Source organism: Syngnathus typhle, linkage group LG2, assembly GCF_033458585.1.
Source record: "Syngnathus typhle isolate RoL2023-S1 ecotype Sweden linkage group LG2, RoL_Styp_1.0, whole genome shotgun sequence".
Lineage (NCBI taxonomy): Eukaryota > Metazoa > Chordata > Actinopteri > Syngnathiformes > Syngnathidae > Syngnathus > Syngnathus typhle.
The window spans coordinates 2,123,939-2,146,065 of record NC_083739.1 but is presented as its reverse complement, the minus strand read 5'-3'; the positions used below and the strand labels follow the sequence as shown (position 1 = coordinate 2,146,065).

Sequence of the window (22,127 nt, the reverse complement as noted above, 5' to 3'; positions counted from 1 at the left end):
CGGGCCACTTATGCTTGATTTCATGACACAATGCTTCGGGCCAGTTTGAATTTAGGAATTTAGTCCATATATAAGGCGCACCGGACTATAAGGCGCACTAACAGCTTTTGAGAAAATTGTAGGTTTTTATGTGCGCCTTATAGTCCGGAAAATACGGTAGTATCGATAAAGATAGCTATCGTTAATCTACACTCTTATGACATCATCCCAACATTTTATGTAGCACTTTTCACATCATTAATATTTCTAATAAAATGCATCTCCAACATCTGATAAACCATAAACTATCTGTGAAGTACTTTTAGTCTTCTTTATTTCCCTTGTCATTGTTTTCCACGTGAGCATTTACCCATGACAACATTGCAAACATGTTTTTTTTTTTTTTTTTTTTTAAATACACATCCACAGATGGAGATCAACACTGGAGGGCAGATAACAGACATCAGGGCGGGACATTCACAACAGTGAGCGGAGAACACACAAGAACAGTTCTGAAAGTATTACAGCCAGCCGCGCCACACGTTTTCCATGCACTCTTCAGTTTTGGACTGCTTCAATCACATACACGGAATGTTTGGATACAAAACATCACACTTTCATTTTCTCTTTTGGAGTAACTCCCCCCCCCCCCCCAAGCTAGTGTGAGGAGCTTTTTTCCAAAAAGACCTTTTGCATACTCAACGACCTTTAAAAAGCAGAGAAACAAGAATTCATTTGCAGGAAATAAAAATCGATGTATTTGAGGAATGCAGCCACAGCCAACGTAGAAAACTACCGTGAAATATAAAAACACATACAACACAAACTTCCCAACATCACATCATAAAACCAAATCTTCTTCTTACTTTCAATGCTGCGTTTCTTCAAACCGACATGCTCATCAGACTCTCAGATATGAAGCTAGTAGTTCCTTTTGTCACAGTTTTTCTAAGTTGCTGTAAATTGAGTTTACTTTAAGAGTGGTCCTCATGCAAGAGCAGTGCGGCGATGCTTTAAAAAAAAAAAAAAAAAACTCGCTGTACAATCTTATAGCAGACACGCTCTCTTCAAATTACACCAAAGTCCAACGAAGGAAGAAAACAGTAACTTGTGTACGGAGTGGATGAACAGTAACTGGAGGATTCTCTTTTGAAATGCCTCTGGAAAGAAGATCCGTTGAGATGGAGGGTCTGGAGAGGACCATGGAGGGATGATCCAAAGCAGGCGGCTCATAAGCCCTGCTTGGCCAGCGCGGCCGTAACATCTTGGGCCAGTGTGCAGAGCTGCGGCGAATCCAGTTGGTTGATGCTGCCGTCGGAGGACAAGTGAGGCGAGGTGCCGCCCATCCCCAGCCCGGGGGAGTGGGTGACAACGATTTCCGCACCGTGGTCCACCCGGGCTTTGGCGGTCTCACGGAAGCTCAGCTTGTGGCTCTCGATCTGATGACGACATTGCGAGCGTTCAGAACAAAAAACGCAAAGAAAACGTTAAATATGAATTGAGTTCCATTTATTCGATTTTCAGTTAGTTTTGTAGCTTTTACTGTATATAATATATTATTTACCGTATTTTCCGGACTATAAGGCGCACCTAAAAACCTAAAATTTTCTCAAAAGCCGACAGTGCGCCTTATAGTCCAGTGCGCCTTATATATGGACCAAATTCCTAAATTTAAACTGGCCCAAAGCATTGTGTCATGAAATCAATCATAAGTGGCCCACTGAAGACTATGAATCATAAATCAAAAAGACTATGGATCATTATTTTGTGATTATAAAGTCATTTGTTGCATCTGAAGTTGGAATAAAAAAGATAAAATGGAGAATGATTTGATTTGGATTAAAAATCTGACATGATGCTTTAATGGTGCGCCTTATAGTCCGGTGCGCCTTATATAAGGACAAAGTTTTAAAATGGGCCATTCATTGAAGGTGCGCCTTATAGTCCGGTGCGCCTTATAGTCCGGAAAATATGGTATATATTTATTTGGCTTGACAGTCATAATGGCCTTCCGAAAGAAGCTATGACTACAATGCGGCCCGTGAAAAAAAAAAAGACTTTGCTTGAAATTAATTAACAATGTGTATCAACAAATTCAACAACAAAAAAAGTTATTTTTCCACACACAGGCCAATTACAAGCAACATTTTACCATCACGTTCCCGCCACCCGGCATGTGGCTGGCGTTGTCCATTGAGCCGATCTTGGGTTGAGCTTTGTCTTTAAAGTCCAGCTTGACATTCTCAATCCGAACGTTGCCTCCGCCTGCACGACAACGACAGAATGAGGACGGACTAAATGGTTCCCATCCTATCCATTTGGATCATGTGGTTGTCTCTACCTGGCCTGTAGCGGATGTTGGACATGGAGCCGCATTTGGAAGTGATGTGGCTCAAGTCGATTTTGTTGCTCTGGATTTGGACCTGTAAGAAGCAGTGGCGTGTCCGTGTCATTCTGTGTTTACAGTGTGGGAAAGAGCGGCAGTATGATAGCGGGATGATCTCCGAATAAGCGCCGGGGTGGCACGACATGCATGCGGATAAATTCAGATTAATTTGTACTCAACTGAGACAAGAGGTGGCGATGCCAGCGCGTGGAAGCGCTAAAGGAAAACGAAGCTGTGGCGCTTTGTTTATACTTACAAGAATTGATGTACATTTTGTATTGTACAGACTGACAATATGTTTAAAAAAATATGAATGGAAAAAAAAACACGTAGCGTTGAATGTAGAAATATAATCTATATTAAATATTATAATATAGAAAAGGAAAATAAAGCTGTGGCGCTTTGTTTATACTTACAAGAATTGATGTACATTTTGTATTGTACAGACTGAAAATATGTTTAAAAAAATATGAATGAAAATAAACATGTAGTATTAAATGTATAAATATAATATATATGAAATATTATGATATATTATATAATATATACCGTAATTTTCGGACTATAACGATTTCGGAGTATAAATCGCACCAGCCATAAAATGCCCAAAAAAGTGAAAAAAAACATATATATATATATATATATATATATATATATATACACGTATATAAGTCGTTCCTGAGTATAAGTCGCTCCTGAATATAAGTCGCCCCCCCCCACCCAAACTATGAAAAAACCGCGATTTATAGTCCGAAAATTACGGTATATATATTAGTGATGTATAAACATCTTTTTTACACATACATTATAAATATTATATATGTAATATATATATAGTAATATATATAATACATATACATTATATATATATATACATATATACAAACATAATATATATATATTAATAATATATATATTTATTACATATTATTATACATACATTTATACATATATTTATACACCACTAATTCCAAAACAGCTTGATGACTACGGTTTATTTTTAACTTTTTATTGTCGCGTCAACTCACATTTCCTCCGCCCGGGGTGTGCTGGAGTTTGTTCAGGGAGCCACATTTAGCCTGCACGTGGCTAAAGTCCAGCTTAACGCTCGGAATCATGACCTGGCAATGACAAGGTACTTGTTTTTATGCAGACAAGCGGCAGAAAGAGAGAAGGGCCACCCAAGTGGTATGGCTTGGGCTTCCGGAGAAGCTCCTCCCCCCTGGAAACAATTTCTTAAATCCTCAGAGTTTCTGTTTCCAGCTCAGCTAAACCACATTTGTTTGAACGCAGCATTTTAAAAAGCAGCCTGCTCATGGAGCAACCCACGGCGGGATTGCAGGGTCATGGAAGGACCCGGAATAAAAAGGAGAGAAGGAAGAGAGCAAGAAAAGATAGAGCCGTACATACATTGCCTCCTTTGGGCGTGTGCTTCAGATTATCCTTGGAGCCGCACTTTGATTGAACATGACTGAAGTCCACCTTCTCGTTTAAAATTTGCACCTAGATCGAAAAGAAATAATAGGAAAAAAAAAAAATCTATGTGTGCCTCAATGTCAAATGTGCAATGATTGATCAATGTGTTTCAACATTTATTTTTAATCTGTATTTAGCGTGATTGTTTCATTTTTGGTTATGCCTCATCAATAAAATACTCTACATGAAGCAATTAGCAAAAAAAAAAGAGAGAGAAAAAAAATGCAAACAGTGCCTTGTATACTGTACAGGTGTGTGTCTACACACACATATACACTACCGTTCAAAAGTTTGGGGTCACAAAATTGTTTGGGTGACCCCAAACTTTTGAACGGTAGTGTAAATATTATTATAATAAAATATTATAAATTAAATATTATAAATTATATCTTATATTTGTATAAGATTATATATAGTCTATGAATATAAGTATACATATATATTATAAGATTTTTTACACAGAAGATTATATATATAATCTATAAATAATTATCTAAATAAATATATACACTACCGTTCAAATGTTTGGGGTCACACAAACAATTTTGTGACCCCAAACTTTTGAACGGTAGTGTATATATATATATTTTTTTTTCTAAAATTGAATAATGAGACGAGAAGTTGGAAAGTTAGAATGAGGCTCAAAGGAGGGACAAGAGTAGTGGACTGGAAAGGACTGCAGCGTTTCAGATTCTTAATATTTGACTGAAACAAATATTCAGCCAGAAGAGAAGCATTTTTTTTCTAAATATGAAAACAGCACTATTACCTGTCCACCCTTGGGTTGATGTTTAAGGTTGGCGGTGGATCCAATCTTAGACTTGACATTCTTGAGGTCAGGCAAGGGCTGGTTGAGAACCTTCAACTGCCGCTGGGCTGAAGATGGCGATTTGGGCGGGGTGCGGATGATGGCGACCTTCTTCTCCTGGAGAACGCTGAAGGACTTGGGTGTGTGGCTTCCGGGGGTGCGCGAACCGGGCGTGCGGGAGTAACTAGGGGGTGTGCCGGGCGTAACCGCAGTGGATCCGGGGGTGGAAGTGCCGCTGCGAGCTGACCAGGAACGTCCAGAGTCCGTGCCTGTTACGGAAGGAACGAGATGATGATCACGTAATAACATAAGATAACATTTGAAGGTCTGATGGAGCTGCCAACCTAACAGTCAACAAAAAAAATGTTAGACAATGAAAAGCAGGTTGCGATGATGCTAAAAGGAGCGCTACCTGCCATACTAGGGCCCCTCCCAGACCTGCTGTCACCTTTGACCTCGGTGTTGATGGCTAAAGGAGGAAGGAAGGCGGAGGCGTGGAATGGGTAAATATGGTGAGTGATCACTTTGAGCAATCTTTCCTAACCTTTATTGAACCAAGGCACAATTTTACATTCATGTAAAATTACATTTCACAGCATAATATCAGTCAAAATAAAATGGCACAAAAAGTGCAGCTGTCAGAATGAAAAATGACTGTTAAGGGGTTGCTATTAGATGATTTGGACAAGTAAACGATTATTTGATTACCGTTTTTTTCCATGTATAATGCGCCCCCATGTATAATACGCACCCTAAAAATGGCATGTCGATGCTGGAAAAAAGCCTGTACCCATGTATAATACGCACCCAAATTTTGACTCCTACTTAAGTCCGTGAACGTAAAATGATTTCAGAAAAAAAGATCATCTTTGTGAACAACCGGATGTTATTGTGCCGGTCGGTATCACTGCGCATGCGCTAGCAAACTCGATAGCGAAGAAATGTTTCGGATTTGTGTAGGGTACATTGTGACAGACAGCAAACGAGCAGGTGATCGAGCAAGCGTCTGATACGAGAGCATTGTGTTCGTATGGAGCGTGTTTGAAGTGAACAGCAGAGAAGAAAGCGCATCTGTAATGGCTGCCTCCGTATCATATCCGGATTTAAAAAAAAAGAAAAAACTTTTTTTTTTTTTGTACCCATGTATAATGCGCAGATTTTAGGACAATAAATTAGTTAAATTTTGCGCATTATACATGGAAAAAAACGGTAATAAAATAGAAACATTAATGAGTTGTCAATTGATTAATTTTGACAATTTGTCTTTCCTTAACTCCAGCAGTCCATCACCTTTAAAAAGGTTCACATTTACGTCCAATTTTTTAGTCAATTGAAACGAAATCATCATTATATCTGTAGGTATATTTAAAAAGGTAAATATGCGCCTTAGCTCAGTCAAAACACTGGCAAAGCTTACAGGTTGGCCTGCAGGGGGTGCTGTTGTCCTCTTGTTCAGATGCAGGAAGGTGGCGGGTCAGTGATTTGGACGGCCTGGGGAGCGATGACCTTTTCTCTGGACTACGGTATGTTCTCTCCTGAACGCAAAACACAAGTTGACAATCATATTACAGGCCTACTTATTTTCACACGTTATTTTTTTTTCTTCCCCATTCGCTACCTGTATGTTTTTCTGAGGGGCAGTGCGGGAGCATGCCAAGGTGGGCGGGGCTTCACTAAGCACCGCCTCCACCTGGGGGCTCCGTTTCAGGCTACATGCGGAGTCAGGCCCCGGGGATTGCTGGCTCTGCATTGCCATTTTTAACAGAACGGGCCGTGTGGGGCTCTGGGTGGCAGCCACCAAGATGGAGAGAAGCATGGCAGACGGATGGCGGCGACATGGCAGACAGACAGATGGAGACATTATGACATGATGAAATACAGTGATCCCTCGCTACTTTGCGTTTCGTTTATCGGGGCTTCACTACATCGCGGATTTTATTTCCAAATTAAAAAAACATTTTAAAGTCAAAATAAAACTTCTAAATTGAGTAAACATGTGTCTAACCTTTATGTGCAATGTAGTATTGCTCCAAATGTTTGTTTACATTCCTTTAGAAGTCCGTTTTCGCGTGTTAACATCTTTCCGCTAACTCTTTAGCCTGCCCAGTACTCCTTGTTGGTGACCGTACTTCGCGGATTTCACTTATCGCGGGTGGTTTTTAGAACCAATTATCCGCGATAAACGAGGGATTACTGTATGCCTATTTATGGGTTTTATATCGTGGATTTGATTGAATTTTTGAAAACATACGTATATACAACCCCTCCCTCTTTACTGCAAACATTTTGTACCTTCTTTCAGACCACACTAAATATTTCTTTTTCATCACAATATTGGGGGACAAAAGTTACATCTATAGATCTAGCTAGCTAGCTAGCTTGCTGTATCCCCAATGATAAAATAGCACTTTGGCTCCCAAAAGTCAATGCGTCAAATTGAAAATACTACCCAAAGTCATGGGCCACAAACAAATTCATCATTTTAACTTCCCTGATGATGCACAAGACAAAACAAGCTCAGTAAAAATGTGAAAAAGTCAAAAAAGTGCTGTACGCAAATGAATGAGATGCACACAAACTTCTATACTTACAGATGTTCTCTGCCGAGAAAGATGCAAGGACAAAGGCTGGCATGCGAGACACAAATGCAACCATGCAGAAATAAAATATATGATGTCATAAATAATGTATTATTTTCAGGCAATACATATGGCAAAAAGATTGGTGGCTAACTTACGGTGGGTCTCTCCCTGGACTGGTGGACACTTAAGGGCTGAGAGCTTTCTACACCTGCGAAGAAAACATTTTTTTTTTCCATGATCAACGTCAAACAGCAAAGAGAGTCGCTTGGGAGTGGAGGGATTCAAATATCGTATTGACTTGTCCCTTTATAAAAATTAAATGCAAAGTGATGGATCAGCAGAAATCCACATCCAGGTCAGAATCTTGTCAACATCACATTGTCCCGGCAAAAACACGAAGACAACATACAGTAGCTTAAATATGAAGCAGAACTGGAGCGCTTGTGGAGGTTCCAAAAAAAAAATGTTTGTGATGAAAATGAGCAGCACATGATGTTGCCAGCCACACTGCAACTGCTTAAAGTCTTTTAAAAAAAAAAAAGCCACCAATAGAGAGAGAGCATTCCTGAATATTCCCACGGCCTAAATTGTGTTTGTACACATTGTTTAGGCGTCATGGTGGGAGCGCCATTTTAGCTCTTTTGAAACAACGCTGCGCTCTCTCTATCCACGGTGGCAAATATCGGTGTTCACCTGCGGCTTTGCGTCTGTGAAGCAGAGCTGGCCGAGGATGTTTGACCGCAGCTTTGGCTAGACTTTTTCGAGCCTGGAAGGCTGAGACCTTATTCTGGTCCGCCCTGCGTATGATGGCGACTAGCAAAGAGGGAAAAACAAAATTAACCACATCGTCAAACTCACATTGGTCGTCGCGGATACAAAACGAATCAACGCGAGCAAGGGGGGAATTTGTAACCTTTTTTTTTCTTCATCTCCTCTTTTGGACGAAAGCCGAGACCTTTGCGGAGAACTTTACTTCCTCTGCCCGGGAACCGTTTAGTGGGCGTGTCCACCCCGAGGGTGACGCTCTGGGTCGGCGGGAAAGTTCTGATTTGCTTTGTCGTGATAGTTTTGTCGTCATCTGCAGTGGAGAGGCATCGAAAAGGAACCAATTCTCCACACTGCTAGCTTCTCAGATATCCCGGATACAAATACAGTGGAACCTCTCAGGCCAAACTCAGAATTCAACTTACGGCCTTTTTGTCGCACAAGAACTTGACCGCCATCAAATATATCTTGCGTATTCAAAATCAACCCATTTTCATAGTTGAGGTTCTCAGATGGAAGGTGGTGAGTAATTAGGACATCCGTCAGCCAAGAAGTTCCGAAGATCCGAGTTGGAATCTGGGCTCTGGTTTTATGGTTGGAAATATTCTCCTTGAGCTTGTTTGTATCGGTACTTCGGCTTCTTGCCACATTGCAATTAATATCTAAAAAAAAAATTGTACAAAGGACGTTTTTGGACCTTTGAGATTCCACTGTATGTCGTAAAATATTCATTCTGGGTACCTTTCGAATCAATCCAGCTACTGTCTGTGTCACAGATGGAGACATCTGCTGGAGCTTCATCAATAGAAGCTTGACAGGGGTCTTCTATCTTTTGACCTATCTCCATGGATGACTGCTTCTTCTCCTCTCTTCTTTCAGTTGCATCATCTTGATGGTCCTCATCAGAACATACGGAGGGGCTGCAAAAATGCCTCTTAGCTTGCCCGACACAGTTATTTTCCTGGATCACCTGAGCCACTTGTGGCTCCTTCTGATCCACTTTGGGGAGCGCAGGCTCATCAGCATCACATCCGAGGTCTTCAACAACCTCTCGGTCATCCTCTTCTTCCACTTGCGCTTGAGGTATAATTATGACTGGAGAGGGAAATTGTGGCTTTGGTGAGCCTTCCTGTAAGTAGAGTGCACTCGTTCCATCAGAGGGCTTTTGGGCTTCAGGGATCTCATCCTTTCCTTTTGTTTCTGACCTTGCAGGTGTTCTGGGATCACAGAGGAACTTCTTGCAATCTTGTTTCTGTCTCTCACGCTCAGTTTCTGGAGATGTAAAGATGAAGGAAGTGTCCGGTGGGACAGGAGAGGCTTCTCTTGAAGGGTCTTTCTCAATGTCCACTTCAGGAATTGTTGGTATCTTCATGTCACCGGGTAGAGCGTTCCCCAAAGGAAACTCAGTCAGTCTGTCTTTCGGACCAATTTTTGGGATTCGGAGGCGATCTGGTTTCATTCCACCGGTCACAGCTTTTTCCAGTATCTTCCCCCGTGAAGGTGATTTTTGCGATATTCCAAGATTAGATCCTTTATTATCGATTGTTTGATCTCCAAGGTTGTTGATTTGAAAATCCATCAAAGGGTAAGAAGAGTCCTCAGGAGAAGGCATGGGGACAGAATATTCGTTAAAGACCTCCCCTTGTTGGTCTTCACCCATCATTTGCTCTCCAAGGGTGAGTTTGGATAAAAATCTTCCAGGGACAGGGCACAAGTGTTCAGAAAACATTCTGGATTTCCGTCCCTCCGCTTCATCTTCGCTCTCTTCAGACGTGGTGATGAACTTAAAGGAGGTTTTTGAGTCCGAGCCCGTATCAGCTTCACCACATTGTGAAATTACTTGGATCGCTCCGACGGTTTTCTCCCGGTTTCCCTCTTGTGCCTCCTTTTTGGTCTTTTCTTCGAGTCGGGCTGTAAGTTGGGAGGACACTGTACGACTTTGTGTGTAGTCATGTCAACTCGAAGCAGCAGCAGCAGCCACAAAAAGCTGGAGGCCTTGAGCACACAGAAGCCGTCGCTCTCCATTGTCACAGCAGCTAATGAAATGAAGCCATGACTTGCATGATGACAAAAAAAGTAAAGGCGTGGTCAAATGACTCAATTCCTATTGCAAAAAAAAAAGTGATTCAACTTTTTTTTTTCCCACCATTGTGCGTTCTTCCAGAGGAACATTTTGTTCAGGTTTGCACACCAAATCTCAAAAAGCGCATTTGCAATGTAGCTGGCAACACACAAAAGTACGGCCGTTGCCAAGCAACACGTGTCCGACAACAGTCTCCGTAAAAGCAAAGGCAACTGCGGAAAAGCACAAAATCATAAGGATGGACGAGCTGCAACAAAGCTGCAGGGAAGCAAGAAAATATTCGGGATGTGCCTTTTTTTTTTCCCAATCACACACATGCGCTCAGGAAGGAGGAGTTTGCACGTGGCCCCCGACAAACCTTGTTCCGAAGGACTGTGTTCCCTGTGACGACTTCCTCCATTTTGCAGCTCAGGTGCCTGAGCTTGCTCGCAGCCCCAAACCTGCGCATCGGCTAGCAAATCTTTCTGTTCTAAGGCGCCCGCTTGCCCATATGTCACTTCCTCCTCCTGGCAAACGGCAACTTCCTCCTGCTCATCCTGTTGTTGCTCCTCCGCAGAGAAAGCACTGACAGGTTCTAATTTATCTTCTCAAACAAGGGAGGGAGGTGGGTGAGACATGGAGGGAATTGGGGTTACAGGGGGGGGTCACAAGACATTTGGATCTAGAATGGAGACACGTGTGATGTAAACAAACCAACAACGAGTGGATACGGAGAAAATCTTGCCATGAATAGGAAGGAGAGCGGCGTCTTTTTCGGAATGTTCTTGTAGAAGGTTGAAATTAAAGGAGATGTGTCATTTTCCCGCACAGTGGACTAGTGGTTCTAAAGTTGGAGGTTTGAGCATTTCTTCTGTGGAGTTAGCATATTAGCATCTCTCTGTACTTTGGTTTTCTGCAACATTCCAAAATACGTGAAGACTTCGGAATTGTCCTTAGCTGTGATTGGTTCTTTCTTTATATTGTATCTGCCCTGTGATTGGCTGCTGTGATTGAAGTGACTGCCAATCACTTCCTGCCCAAAGTCAGCTCAAGTCACACTATGTGGGACTATTATTATTATGTATCGTTATTTATTATTATCATTATTATTATTTTTGTTACTATTATGAAAAAAATCTTTTTTTATTTTTTTTGGTTTTTCATTTGTTTTTCTTGTTATGTGCACTCAAACTATGATTACAAATATTTTGATTTTGTTACTATTATGAAAAAAATCTTTTTTTTTTGGTTTTTTATTTGTTTTTCTCGTCAAACTATGATTACAAATATTTTGATGCTGATGTGGTGTTTTGCATAAATGTCCGCTGCATTCAGATTTATTCCTTCCACTTCAATTTTATTCGACGCTTTTAGATTCATCATTTCAGTACGTCGTGTGTTGTCGGTAGCAACGGGCGTAATTGGGTGATTGCGCGCGACATCGAAATGGTCGGGAAAAAGTGTTACTTTGCCCCGGAGACAATTGTGAAGCTGACTAACGAGACGACCTGTGAGTGTAAACATCTCGGCTTTGACACGGACGGAACGACCAGTAGTGTCCGTCTGACATCATCAGACGCTCGGGTTTACTCTGGCCACCATTTGCGTAGCCTAAAAAGTGTGCATTGGGTATACCTTGTGGCGCCGGCCCAATCTGCTGAGCGGATGGAGAGGGAGGAGGGGAGGGAGGCAAATTGGCCGAGTCATCCACTGTGGAGGGAGAAAGAGACACACACACTGACAAGACATGGGCGGGAGGAAGTCAATGAGCCATTCTCTCGTTTTCGGGTGACGTGAGACACATCAGTGACAGCACACGTAGCCACACCTTCTCGTGGAAGCTTCCAGCACCTTCGTACCTGTTGCGTTGGGATGCGCAGCCGCCCCGCCGTGGAATCCGTTCTCACGGTAGGCCGAGTAGCCGTTCTGGCCGTTCTCTTGGCCGTTGGGGGCCCAATGCTCGTCTGGCTGCCGACTGTCTGCCATGCCTTGACCTGCCTGCTGGGGATGGGCCACCTGCAAACAGATGGAGGAAGGAGCTTACGTCAAATGATTGAGTCTTCCTCTCTTGTCTCTTCTCATCAAGACTTGGGACGAACCGATGACTTAAGCTCCACGGCTGTTTTCAACGCTTAGCAAATAATAGGTGCATTGGAGCAGACAGAACAAACAAGCAGACCTCTCATGACTGACTACTGATAAGGAGGGTTGTTGTTATGGCAACCGGAGCAGCAGACGGGTGAGCTTGTGGAGCCAAAGCCAATTGGCTGACGATACAATCCGGCCATCTAAAGTGCAACACAGCCCTCATTAGCGCAAGAAGTCATTTTGATCTCGTTGTCACGGCAACAATATCGGCTATTCTAACAAAGGGGAACTTTTTTTTATTTGCATAAGCAACAGCATGCCCGTGACCCAATAGGCAAAGCAAGGACAATAAGCAGCATAATATTTTGCAACAGCGAATATTTCCTTTCATTACAAAATTCTGCAGTGAAACGTTCCCGTCATTGTCCTTCTATATTAAATATGAAATAAAAAAAAAAGAATTTGACAAATAAAAGCCATACTATGAATAATAACTTAAGCGGGGAAGCGACAACATTCCAGGCCACCATCCGGCTAATATGACCTGAATCACAGGTGCCATTTAAAGAAAAAAGAGTCATCACGCTCAATCAAGCTTTAAACCTGATCCAGCAGACACACATACAGACAGACAGGTGTCCTCCTTTGGTTTGTGCACACGGCAGCCCCTGCTGTGCTCAACCTTACCTTCCTGCCCCGCCCGCCATGACCCTAATCCAACCTCACCTCCCCTCCCTCCCTCTCAACCCTACCCCGCCCTTATCTGGGTCACTCGTCACGTCTCCACAAAGTGCTGCCGACATTGGAATGTCACCATCTATTTAGCGGGGAATCTCTGGCAGGGTGTCTCACTAGGCCAACCTTGCTTTAATCCTTCCTGTTCTCGTGTGTGTGTGTGTGTGTGTGTGTGTGTGATCACATATTTTCATCTACATTTGTCATCATTTTAAACAAACTGATGAAGAACTACCGTAATTTTTGGACTATAAGTCGCACCGGAGTATAAGTCGCACCAGCCATAAAATGCCCAAAAATGTGAAGAAAAACATATATATGTATATAAGTCGCTCCTGAGTATAAGTCGCCCCCCCCACCCAAACTATGAAAAAAAACGCGACTTATAGTCCGAAAATTACGGTCGTTTTGAATTCAGAGACTAGTAAAAATTGTTCCAATATTTTAAAAAGATTGCTGGCGATATCTCCATTTTTTTTGAAGTGAAGACAATTTGTGGTCGATGCACAATTTGTCTTGGCGGGCCACATAAAATGATTTGGCGGGCCGTATCAAGGCCCCTGGGCCTCGGGTTTGACACCGATGGCCTAGACTCCTTTGCTGCAGCTTCTTTTGGCCATTGATTTGTAATTTGCAGATCATCATCACAAACAAAATAATCTACACTTACATCATTTAAAGTAATTTATATCACTATCGCGCTACCTGTGCAGTTTAAAAAAATGCACATTGATGATAATCAATACATTTCGATTAAAATCGATTGAATTAATTGTGATCGATTTTGGACAGGAGATGTGACGGCGTTTAAACGGTATTCAATTCTGCTTTAAAAGGGTTAATAGTATCCAAAGAGGCAAATTAGAGATGAATTGGATTTTGTGCGGTGACTGGTGGATTCTGCCTAAGCCTGCAGCTTCTTTGAGCTCTTATTAGCCCCACCCACAATGATGTCAGCGTTACCATGGTGATGGGCGGCAAAAGGGAGGGGAGGCAGGGAGGGGCTGTTGTGGTCAGCAGAGGATGCTGCTGGCAACACAGTGATCTTTCCCAACGTTATGGATACGGAAATAGGTCAGTGGATGCTGTGGGCCTCTTTGCTGACAAATGGGAGGCGATCTGCTTTAATCCATCAATTTCTAGATGGTGGCGATGCTTGTCATTGATTTTATACCGCGGCATGCTTAAGCAATATTGCTATTAATATTTCCACATGAAGCACAGGTACCGTTTTTTTCCATGTATAATGCGCAAAATTTAACTAATTTATTGTCCTAAAATCTGGGGTGCGCATTAGACATGGGTACAATTTTTTAGTTTATTTATTTTTTATCCGGATATGATACGGAGGCCGCCATTACAGATGCGTTTTCTTCTCTGCTGTTCACTTCAAACACGCTCCATACGAAGACAATGCTCTCGTATCAGACGCTTGCTCGATCACCTGCTCGTTTGCTGTCACAATGTACCCTACACCAATCCGAAACATTTCTTCGCTATCGAGTTTGCTAGCGCATGCGCAGTGATACTGACCGGCAGAATAACATCCGGTTGTTCCCAAAGATGATCTTTTTTCTGAAATAATTTTACGTTTACGGACTTAAGTAGGGGTCAAAATTTGGGTGCGTATTATACAGGGGTACAGGCTTTTTTCCAGCATGGACATACCATTTTTAGGGTGCGTATTATACATGGGGGCGCATTATACATGGAAAAAAACGGTAACTTTTATTCTATTTTGACCAGCATCTGAAATATCATCTGATGTCATCTAAGTCCAGTCTGGCGACTGTTTGCATCGCCTTACTGAATATGTCTGCAGGCCTTTCATTTTAATTACAGACAAAATGAGAGTCACTTTCAGACGCACGGCTAAGCCACTCGCACGTGCGCGTAGTTTCCTGCTGTGCAGCTCAAAACAAAAGCTTCAAGTTATTAGACGGCAGGAAACCACCACTTTGTGCTGGTCATAAATATCTTCTTGTTCTCCAACCAAACCCCCCCCCCCCCCTTAACTTCCCGTCTCCATGAATGGCAGGACTAATCTGGCAGCCACTTAAATGAGTCATGGGAAAAGCGAGTGTGAAATGTCCAAGTCGTGCAACATATACCGTCTGGCAGCGTTCCAGATGCTTTTTTTTTTTTTTTACCCCCGCCCTATGCAGACTTTGGTCCGGACCAAAATAACTTCAACGACGGGACAAAGTGCCAGGAGAGCTCGTAGGAGACTTGCAGACTCCTGCGTGTGTACGACCAGGAGTTTGCCATCCTAATGACTAACACATGAATTCCCTTGACAACAAATCCCAGCAGCGAGGGAATCCCTTCATGGAACAAAATGTGTGCTGCTTGTAGGGGGTCGGGAACAAGCAAAAATTGGCCAGTAATTGACACCCTCTCAAAAAGCTTTATACGCTTCTGTAATTGCCTATAGATGTGACAACACGGCGCCAAAGGTCTACTTTTGTCGACATCAAGCTCAAGTCACTTACAATTGTTAGGCCTTAAGATACCATCATAATGCTCAAAACAATAATGGAGGGGTACCCGACCAATAGGTGAACATGAAATTATAATGAGACATGTTTTATCCAAAACTTTCGAAGTGACGCGAGAGCTTACCAGACTCAAAGAGGTGCCTGCACCAACGATGCTGACCAGTCTGATTGGATGTGCTCTGAGAGGAGAACGGGGGAAAAAAAAAAGCAGAAAATGTGTTAGGAAAACTCCGCAAATTGTCATTGTCATAAAAAAAAAAAGTGTATATACATACATATATATAAATACATACATTTAAAATATATATATATATAAATAATGGTAGAAATGTGTATGTATATAAATATAAATATATATATAAACAAATATATATTAAAAAATATATATATATATATACAAAGTGCTTTGTTGTCAATCTCTTCACATGTCAAGACACACAAAGAAACCGAAATTACGTTTCCTCTATCCCACGGTGACGAGACATAGTACACGATAGACATACAAGTAAACGACACAAAATAAAAACAAGAAGGCACAAACAATAAATAATAAGAGTGTCATATATATTATATTATATTATATTATATATATATATATATATAATGGTAGAAATACATTCATGACTTTCCTAAAGGGATTTTTTTTTTCTTTTTCTTTTTGAAGTGCTTATCCAGCAATCACAAGCATAAGAATCCATTGCTTAGAATCCACTGTCGAGTTGTTTTGATGATTTGTAAAGTTCTTGGAACTGCTCATTGTGGCTGTGCGAGAGTGATGATTTAAAGCTTAAGACACATTTGCGTGTTTCCCCTCTTTGGGGACAGTCAGGATGTCACATCCTGCTGCGGTTCACCGAGTCAATACAAATACTTTTGCCAATATTTGGACTTTTGTGGCAAAAGAGAAAAGCAAACCATATGACAGAAATGGAAACATGGCACTCATCCGAATTAAATCGTTCTTACATAATATTGAAAAACCAATTTCTGGAATATCATTTGTGAGCAAAATCATCTGCTGCATGTTAGTTAGCTGCTACCGATAATGGCTTATCAGATCCTTATTAACTCCAAAGCCCGTCTTTCGAGCGTCTCAGTTTGACCACAAGGTTAAATAAACACACACTTCCTCCCGAGTCCCTGGGAAGGAAGAACGCTGATTTTTGCTCCTCATCTTGACATTCGTCTTGACCCTCATGGAGCAAAGCGTACGAGAATATATGGGGGCGACATGAGAGAGGGGGGGGGGGGTGGATTTTCGGGAACTGGCCTAATCCTCAGATTTGACTTGATCATTGGAGACACAGGAAATGAATCTGCGCAGCTTGATAAACCTCGCCTGCCAATAGGCACAATCTGTGTGTGTTTTTGATTGCAGTTGTGCTCCAAATCCTGATTTCAAATTAAATATACTGCATGGGAGATGATACAAAGAATCATATTGTACTTTTTGCCTAAGGAAACCAATAGCGGTGGGAAATGCTGCTGCCACAGAAATAGATACTTAAAAAAAAAAATAAAGGCTAGCAAAGGGACTGTCTGTGCCCTGACAGCCATGAGGACTTTGACCATGCTGCAAACCATCACTGCCCTGCCGCAACGTTTGCACGGCAGCGTAAAGCGTTAACGTTAAACATTAATTATACTCTCCGCACGCAAGACAGTTCCGCTTTTCTCGCTTCAACCCGTGGGCTGCTGCGCTGTGTAAATATAAAACATTTCAATTTGGTTAGCGGTAAGGGGCAGAGGAGGATCGAAGTCACATGACGGACTTAAGTCAATCATTTTAGGATTTGGGACAGTTTACGAAAGCCACAAATTGACTTTGACTCGATTCTATTTGACTTTTATTGAAACATCATGAGCTAATTTATCTTGTTTTTGAAAAAAACAACTATAACAACCAACTTCATCAATTTTTCTAAAAGGCGCAAAGACAGGTATGAGAAGGACTGAAGTCACATAACGGACTTAAGTCAATCATTTTAAGATTTGGGACAACTTACGAAAGCCACGAATTGACTTTGACTCGATTCCATTTGACTTTTATTGAAACATCATGAGCTAATTTATGTTGTTTTTGAAAAAAACACAACTATAACAACCAACTTCATCTATTATTCTAAAAGACGCAAAGACAGGTATGAGAAGGATTGAAGTCACATAACAGACTTAAGTCAATCATTTTAGGATTTGGGACAGCTTACGAAAGCCACGAATTGACTTTGACTCGATTCCATTTGACTTTTATTGAAACAACATGAGCTAATTTATGTTGTTTTTGAAAAAAAACACAACTATAACAACCAACTTCATCTATTATTCTAAAAGCCGCAAAGACAGGTATGAGAAGGATTGAAGTCACATAACAGACTTACTAAGTCAATCATTTTAGGATTTGGGACAGTTTACGAAAGCCACAAATTGACTTTGATTTGATTCCATTTGACTTTTATTGAAACAACATGAGCTAATTTATGTTGTTTTTGAAAAAAACAACTATAACAACCAACTTCATCTATTATTCTAAAAGCCGCAAAGACAGGTATGAGAAGGATTGAAGTCACATAACGGACTTAAGTCAATCGTTTTAGGATTTGGGACAGCTTACGAAAGCCACAAATTGACTTTGACTTGATTCCTTTTGACTTTTATTGAAACAACATGAGCTAATTTATGTTGTTTTTGAAAAAAACACAACTATAACAACCAACTTCATCTATTATTCTAAAAGCCGCAAAGACAGGTATGCTAAGCTACGTCGTAGCTCCCCTGTCGGTCACTAAAGATCTATTTCTGTTCCGCATTCAATTAATGAGCCAATTAATAGCCAGGACTCGACTTCCTTCAAACATGCACATGTGACTCACTCCTACCTCGGGCTAGGTTATGCTACACCAGGGGTCTCAAGCTAGCAACAACCGCATTCAACTTTCCAATTCAGATTTGATCCTGAGTGACAGGAACAAGCAGCAGTGTTGACTCCAAAACAACATCCCTCCCTTGAGCGGCTTTCGTTGTGCGGCAGCCACGCTCGCCAAAGGCCCGCATGCCACCAAGGCTCGCTGCGTCATGGCCGCCGTTCGAAAGGTTGCTGGCAGCAAAGAAAGGCTAGAGAGTAAACGACACTGTTGATAGGGGCATCATGATATGGCATCATCTGGATGTTGAAACTTGAAATAAATACGGCACATCTTTGGAATTTAGTAAAATCCCTTCCAATCAATTCCAAGAAGATCTGATAGAATAGAAATTAGAGCGCTATAATAATCCGTGCAGTAAATGTGGTCCTCTTAACATCTGCTGGGAGTAATTCCTTATGTTTATATTTGAGGACAGCCAGGGGGAGGGAGAGATGAAAAGAAAAGATGAGATGAAACGTGCAAAGCAAAACACAAATGGCTGCACAACCGGTATCGGGGGATGGGATGGGAGCGTCACTAGGTCAAAAGCAAGTGTGTTTGTGGGACACATGAATCCAGCTCCAAGATAAAAGCTAGGCAAGAATTTACACGAGTAAATTTGATATTCTGATTCCGTCTTCTTGTAACGTTTAGAAGCGAGTGCATCTTGTCAGCCAAACCGTTGCTCTGTCCCAAAGCTCATTTGCAGTCACGGCCGAATGTGGCGGCGAGACAAAAGCGGCGAGGGAAGAAGATGGCTGAGGGGTGGGGGGTGGGGGGGGTCTTGGCCGAGAAAACTGGCCTGCTTCAATGCTTATTACTAGCACAGGAAATGAAATACCGTTTTTTTCCATGTATAATGTGCAAAATTTAGCAAATTTATTGTCCTAAAATCTGGGGTGCGCATTATACATGGGTACAAAAAACAAAAAAAAAAAAAAAAAAGAAATTCTCAAATTGTTTTTTTTTTTTTTTTTTAAATCCGGATATCATACGGAGGCCGCCATTACAGATGTGCTTTCTTCTCTGCTGTTCACTTCAAACACACTCCATACGAACACAATACTCTCGTATCAGACGCTTGCTAGATCACCTGCTCGTTTGCTGTCACAATGTACCCTACACAAATCCGAAACATTTCTTCGCTATTGAGTATGCTAGTGATACTGACCGGCAGAATAACATCCGGTTGTTCCCAAAGATGATCTTTTTTCTGAAATAATTTTACGTTCACGGACTTAAGTAGGAGTCAAAATCTGGGTGCGTATTATACATGGGTACAGGCTTTTTTCCAGCATCAACACGCCATTTTTAGGGTGCGTATTATACATGGGGGCGCAATATACACGGAAAAAAACGGTAGTTTCATTTTCTGTGAAGCACAATCCTAATGGACTGAGACAAAAAAAAAGCAGACCTTCTCTTTACGGGGTACTAAATAAGCCAAAAATCAAATTAGTGCCAGTCAATATGCTTTTTATCATAGGTGTCAAACTTAAGGCCTGGGGGGCCAGATACGGCCCGCCACATCATTATGTGTGGCCCCCAAAGACAAATTGTGCTTCATGTGTCAATACTAAAACTGCAAATTGTCTTCACTTTTAAAAACTACAGATTATTGCTAGCAATTTCTATTACCATGCATCTTTTTAAAATATTTGAATTTTCCTTTTTTACCGTATTTTCCGGACTATAAGGCGCACCGGACTATAAGGCGCACCTTCAATGAATGGCCCATTTTAAAACTTTGTCCTTATATAAGGCGCACCGGACTATAAAGCGCACCATTAAAGCATCATGTCAGATTTTTAATCCAAATCAAATCATTCTCCATTTTATCTTTTCTATTCCAACTTCAGACGCAACAAATGACTTTCTAATCACAAAATAATGATCCATAGTCTTTTTGATTCATGATTCATAGTCTTCAGCAGGCCACTTATGCTTGATTTCATGACACAATGCTTCGGGCCAGTTTGAATTTAGGAATTTAGTCCATATATAAGGCGCACTGGACTATAAGGCGCACTATCGGCTTTTGAGAAGATTTTAGGTTTTTAGGTGCGCCTTATAGTCCGGAAAATACGGTACTCGTGTCTGATTTATACTGTATATAATATATGCGTTGACAGTCATAATGGCCCTCCGACGGAAACTATGAGTACAAAAATGACACCCCTGCCAAACGTCACAGAAAGTACCGATACTGTTTCCGTACTGAAATAACGATGAAGAATCTCGGGTGACATGCAAAAAGGAGAGGAAGGAGTCTCTCATCATTGTCAGCATCAGTGAGCCTCTGCTGCTGACACGTCATGTGACGTCATCACTTCTCCTGCAAGTCACTTTCTGTTTATAAGGCGCCGACCCCCCCCTAATATGGTTAGAATTATGTTGGGCTTCAATATTTTGGTGTTTAAATGTATTGTTTATGTCTCCTTTGTTTCATGTGACAGATTGAGTTGGAAATAAAGGGCTTGCATCGATTGGACTCTTACTTGGAGAACCGCACGAGAGCTTTGGACGTTATACAATATTCTCCCATTTCTTGACAGAAAGAGGATGAGGATAAGCGCGAAGCAATAGATGATGATGGAATAAGGTGCTTTGATAAAGAAGAGTAAAACGAGAATGAAATGTCACTTTAAATCATTTTTCTGGAATAGGTCTGGAACACAGATAAGTTGCGTCAGACATTCAAAGCAGGAAGGGTGCGAGTGTCACTACATCAAGCTTGATTTTATTTTTGTTTCGCTTTTTAAAATCGGACGATTTTGGAGCATCATTGAACGCCATTTTTGTTGTGGATGCCCTTATCCTGATTATACTGGCACACGTTAATGCCGTCGGCCAGACCTTGACCTCGCCATCTTGGCAATAACACAGAGGCGGCTAAGCTCAGAACACTCTGGGTTCACACAAGTGAGTTATTCACAGAAATGGCAAATTAAATCAAGAATTTATTCAAAGGCATTAAGGCTACATCTTAAAACTCTTCTTGATCATCTAATTGGCCTGAAGATGGCACCATTTTTTATTTTTTTCAAGGCTGTGATGTCAGAGATAGGGGCATCACACAGGGTCATTATGAAGAGCCTTTATGGCCTTTTTTTTTTTTAAATGTTCTAAATGCCACAGGGTGTAGCCTTGCATTCTAAACCCGCCCTGTGCCAAACTCAAACACGGCTACTGTGTGCGACTGCGAGAAAAAAAAAAAAAGAAACCTTCATGACTCTCACGGAACACTGCCTCTCTGTCACCTCTCTGGGTTCTCTTTCAGGACCTCAGTGTGAACAAATAATACAGTCAAACATATTCTTGCCAACTAATGCTGCAAAAAATGCTATTCGGTTGCGATCTATGTTATCTGTTGTCATCCAGGTCATAGTAATGTTAGTATTACTTAACATTGTATTTACAGTTTATTAAAAAGAAGTCAACACCAAAATGTTCTTTGTCGGAAAATGTTCTGTGCAGCCCAACTAGTTGAAACACCGTGTTATGATCAATGTTTCATTTGGGGAATATGAAGTAAAAAATCCAACTGTTTTTATCCATCTCAGGGGGCGGCCATTTTGCCAGTTTTCTGTAGCTGAGCCGTGATTGGTTGCAACCTGTGATGTCATTTTCAGTCGACAGCAAGTGGCAAAATGGCCGCCCCCTGAGATGGATCAAACAGGTGGATTTTGCCCGTTTAATTCATATTCCACAAACAAATAATAATCAGAATTTTGTGTTTAGACTTGTAGGGACACATCCAACATATTATAAATAAAATGTTTGCGTTGACTTCCGCTTTAAGGATTTATAAAGGCAGCAGTTTGACTCTGGAACGAGTGATCTCT

General features: G+C 41.4%; 1 protein-coding gene across 5 annotated transcripts in view; it reads right to left on the bottom strand.

Annotated features, from left to right (window-relative positions):
- Nucleotides 1-296: 296 nt before the first annotated feature.
- Nucleotides 297-22,127, bottom strand: part of LOC133168552 (microtubule-associated protein tau-like) — a 26,887-nt gene continuing 5,056 nt past the window's right edge. For 2 of the 5 annotated variants that reach the window (XM_061300208.1, XM_061300186.1), the window contains exons 2-17: nt 15,504-15,558; nt 11,918-12,074; nt 11,694-11,795; nt 10,438-10,662; nt 8,738-9,907; nt 8,145-8,309; nt 7,925-8,044; nt 7,387-7,439; nt 7,241-7,276; nt 6,268-6,432; nt 6,067-6,184; nt 4,611-4,918; nt 3,394-3,486; nt 2,321-2,402; nt 2,132-2,244; nt 297-1,418 (exon numbers count right to left, since the gene is read on the bottom strand). In XM_061300208.1, the coding sequence (XP_061156192.1) occupies nt 1,209-1,418; nt 2,132-2,244; nt 2,321-2,402; nt 3,394-3,486; nt 4,611-4,918; nt 6,067-6,184; nt 6,268-6,432; nt 7,241-7,276; nt 7,387-7,439; nt 7,925-8,044; nt 8,145-8,309; nt 8,738-9,907; nt 10,438-10,662; nt 11,694-11,795; nt 11,918-12,044 (3,087 nt within the window). In that variant the 5' untranslated portion in view covers nt 12,045-12,074; nt 15,504-15,558 and the 3' untranslated portion in view covers nt 297-1,208. The remainder of the gene's footprint in view (nt 1,419-2,131; nt 2,245-2,320; nt 2,403-3,393; nt 3,487-4,610; nt 4,919-6,066; nt 6,185-6,267; nt 6,433-7,240; nt 7,277-7,386; nt 7,440-7,924; nt 8,045-8,144; nt 8,310-8,737; nt 9,908-10,437; nt 10,663-11,693; nt 11,796-11,917; nt 12,075-15,503; nt 15,559-22,127) is intronic. The other 3 variants (XM_061300194.1, XM_061300201.1, XM_061300218.1) reach the window with 3 other exon arrangements.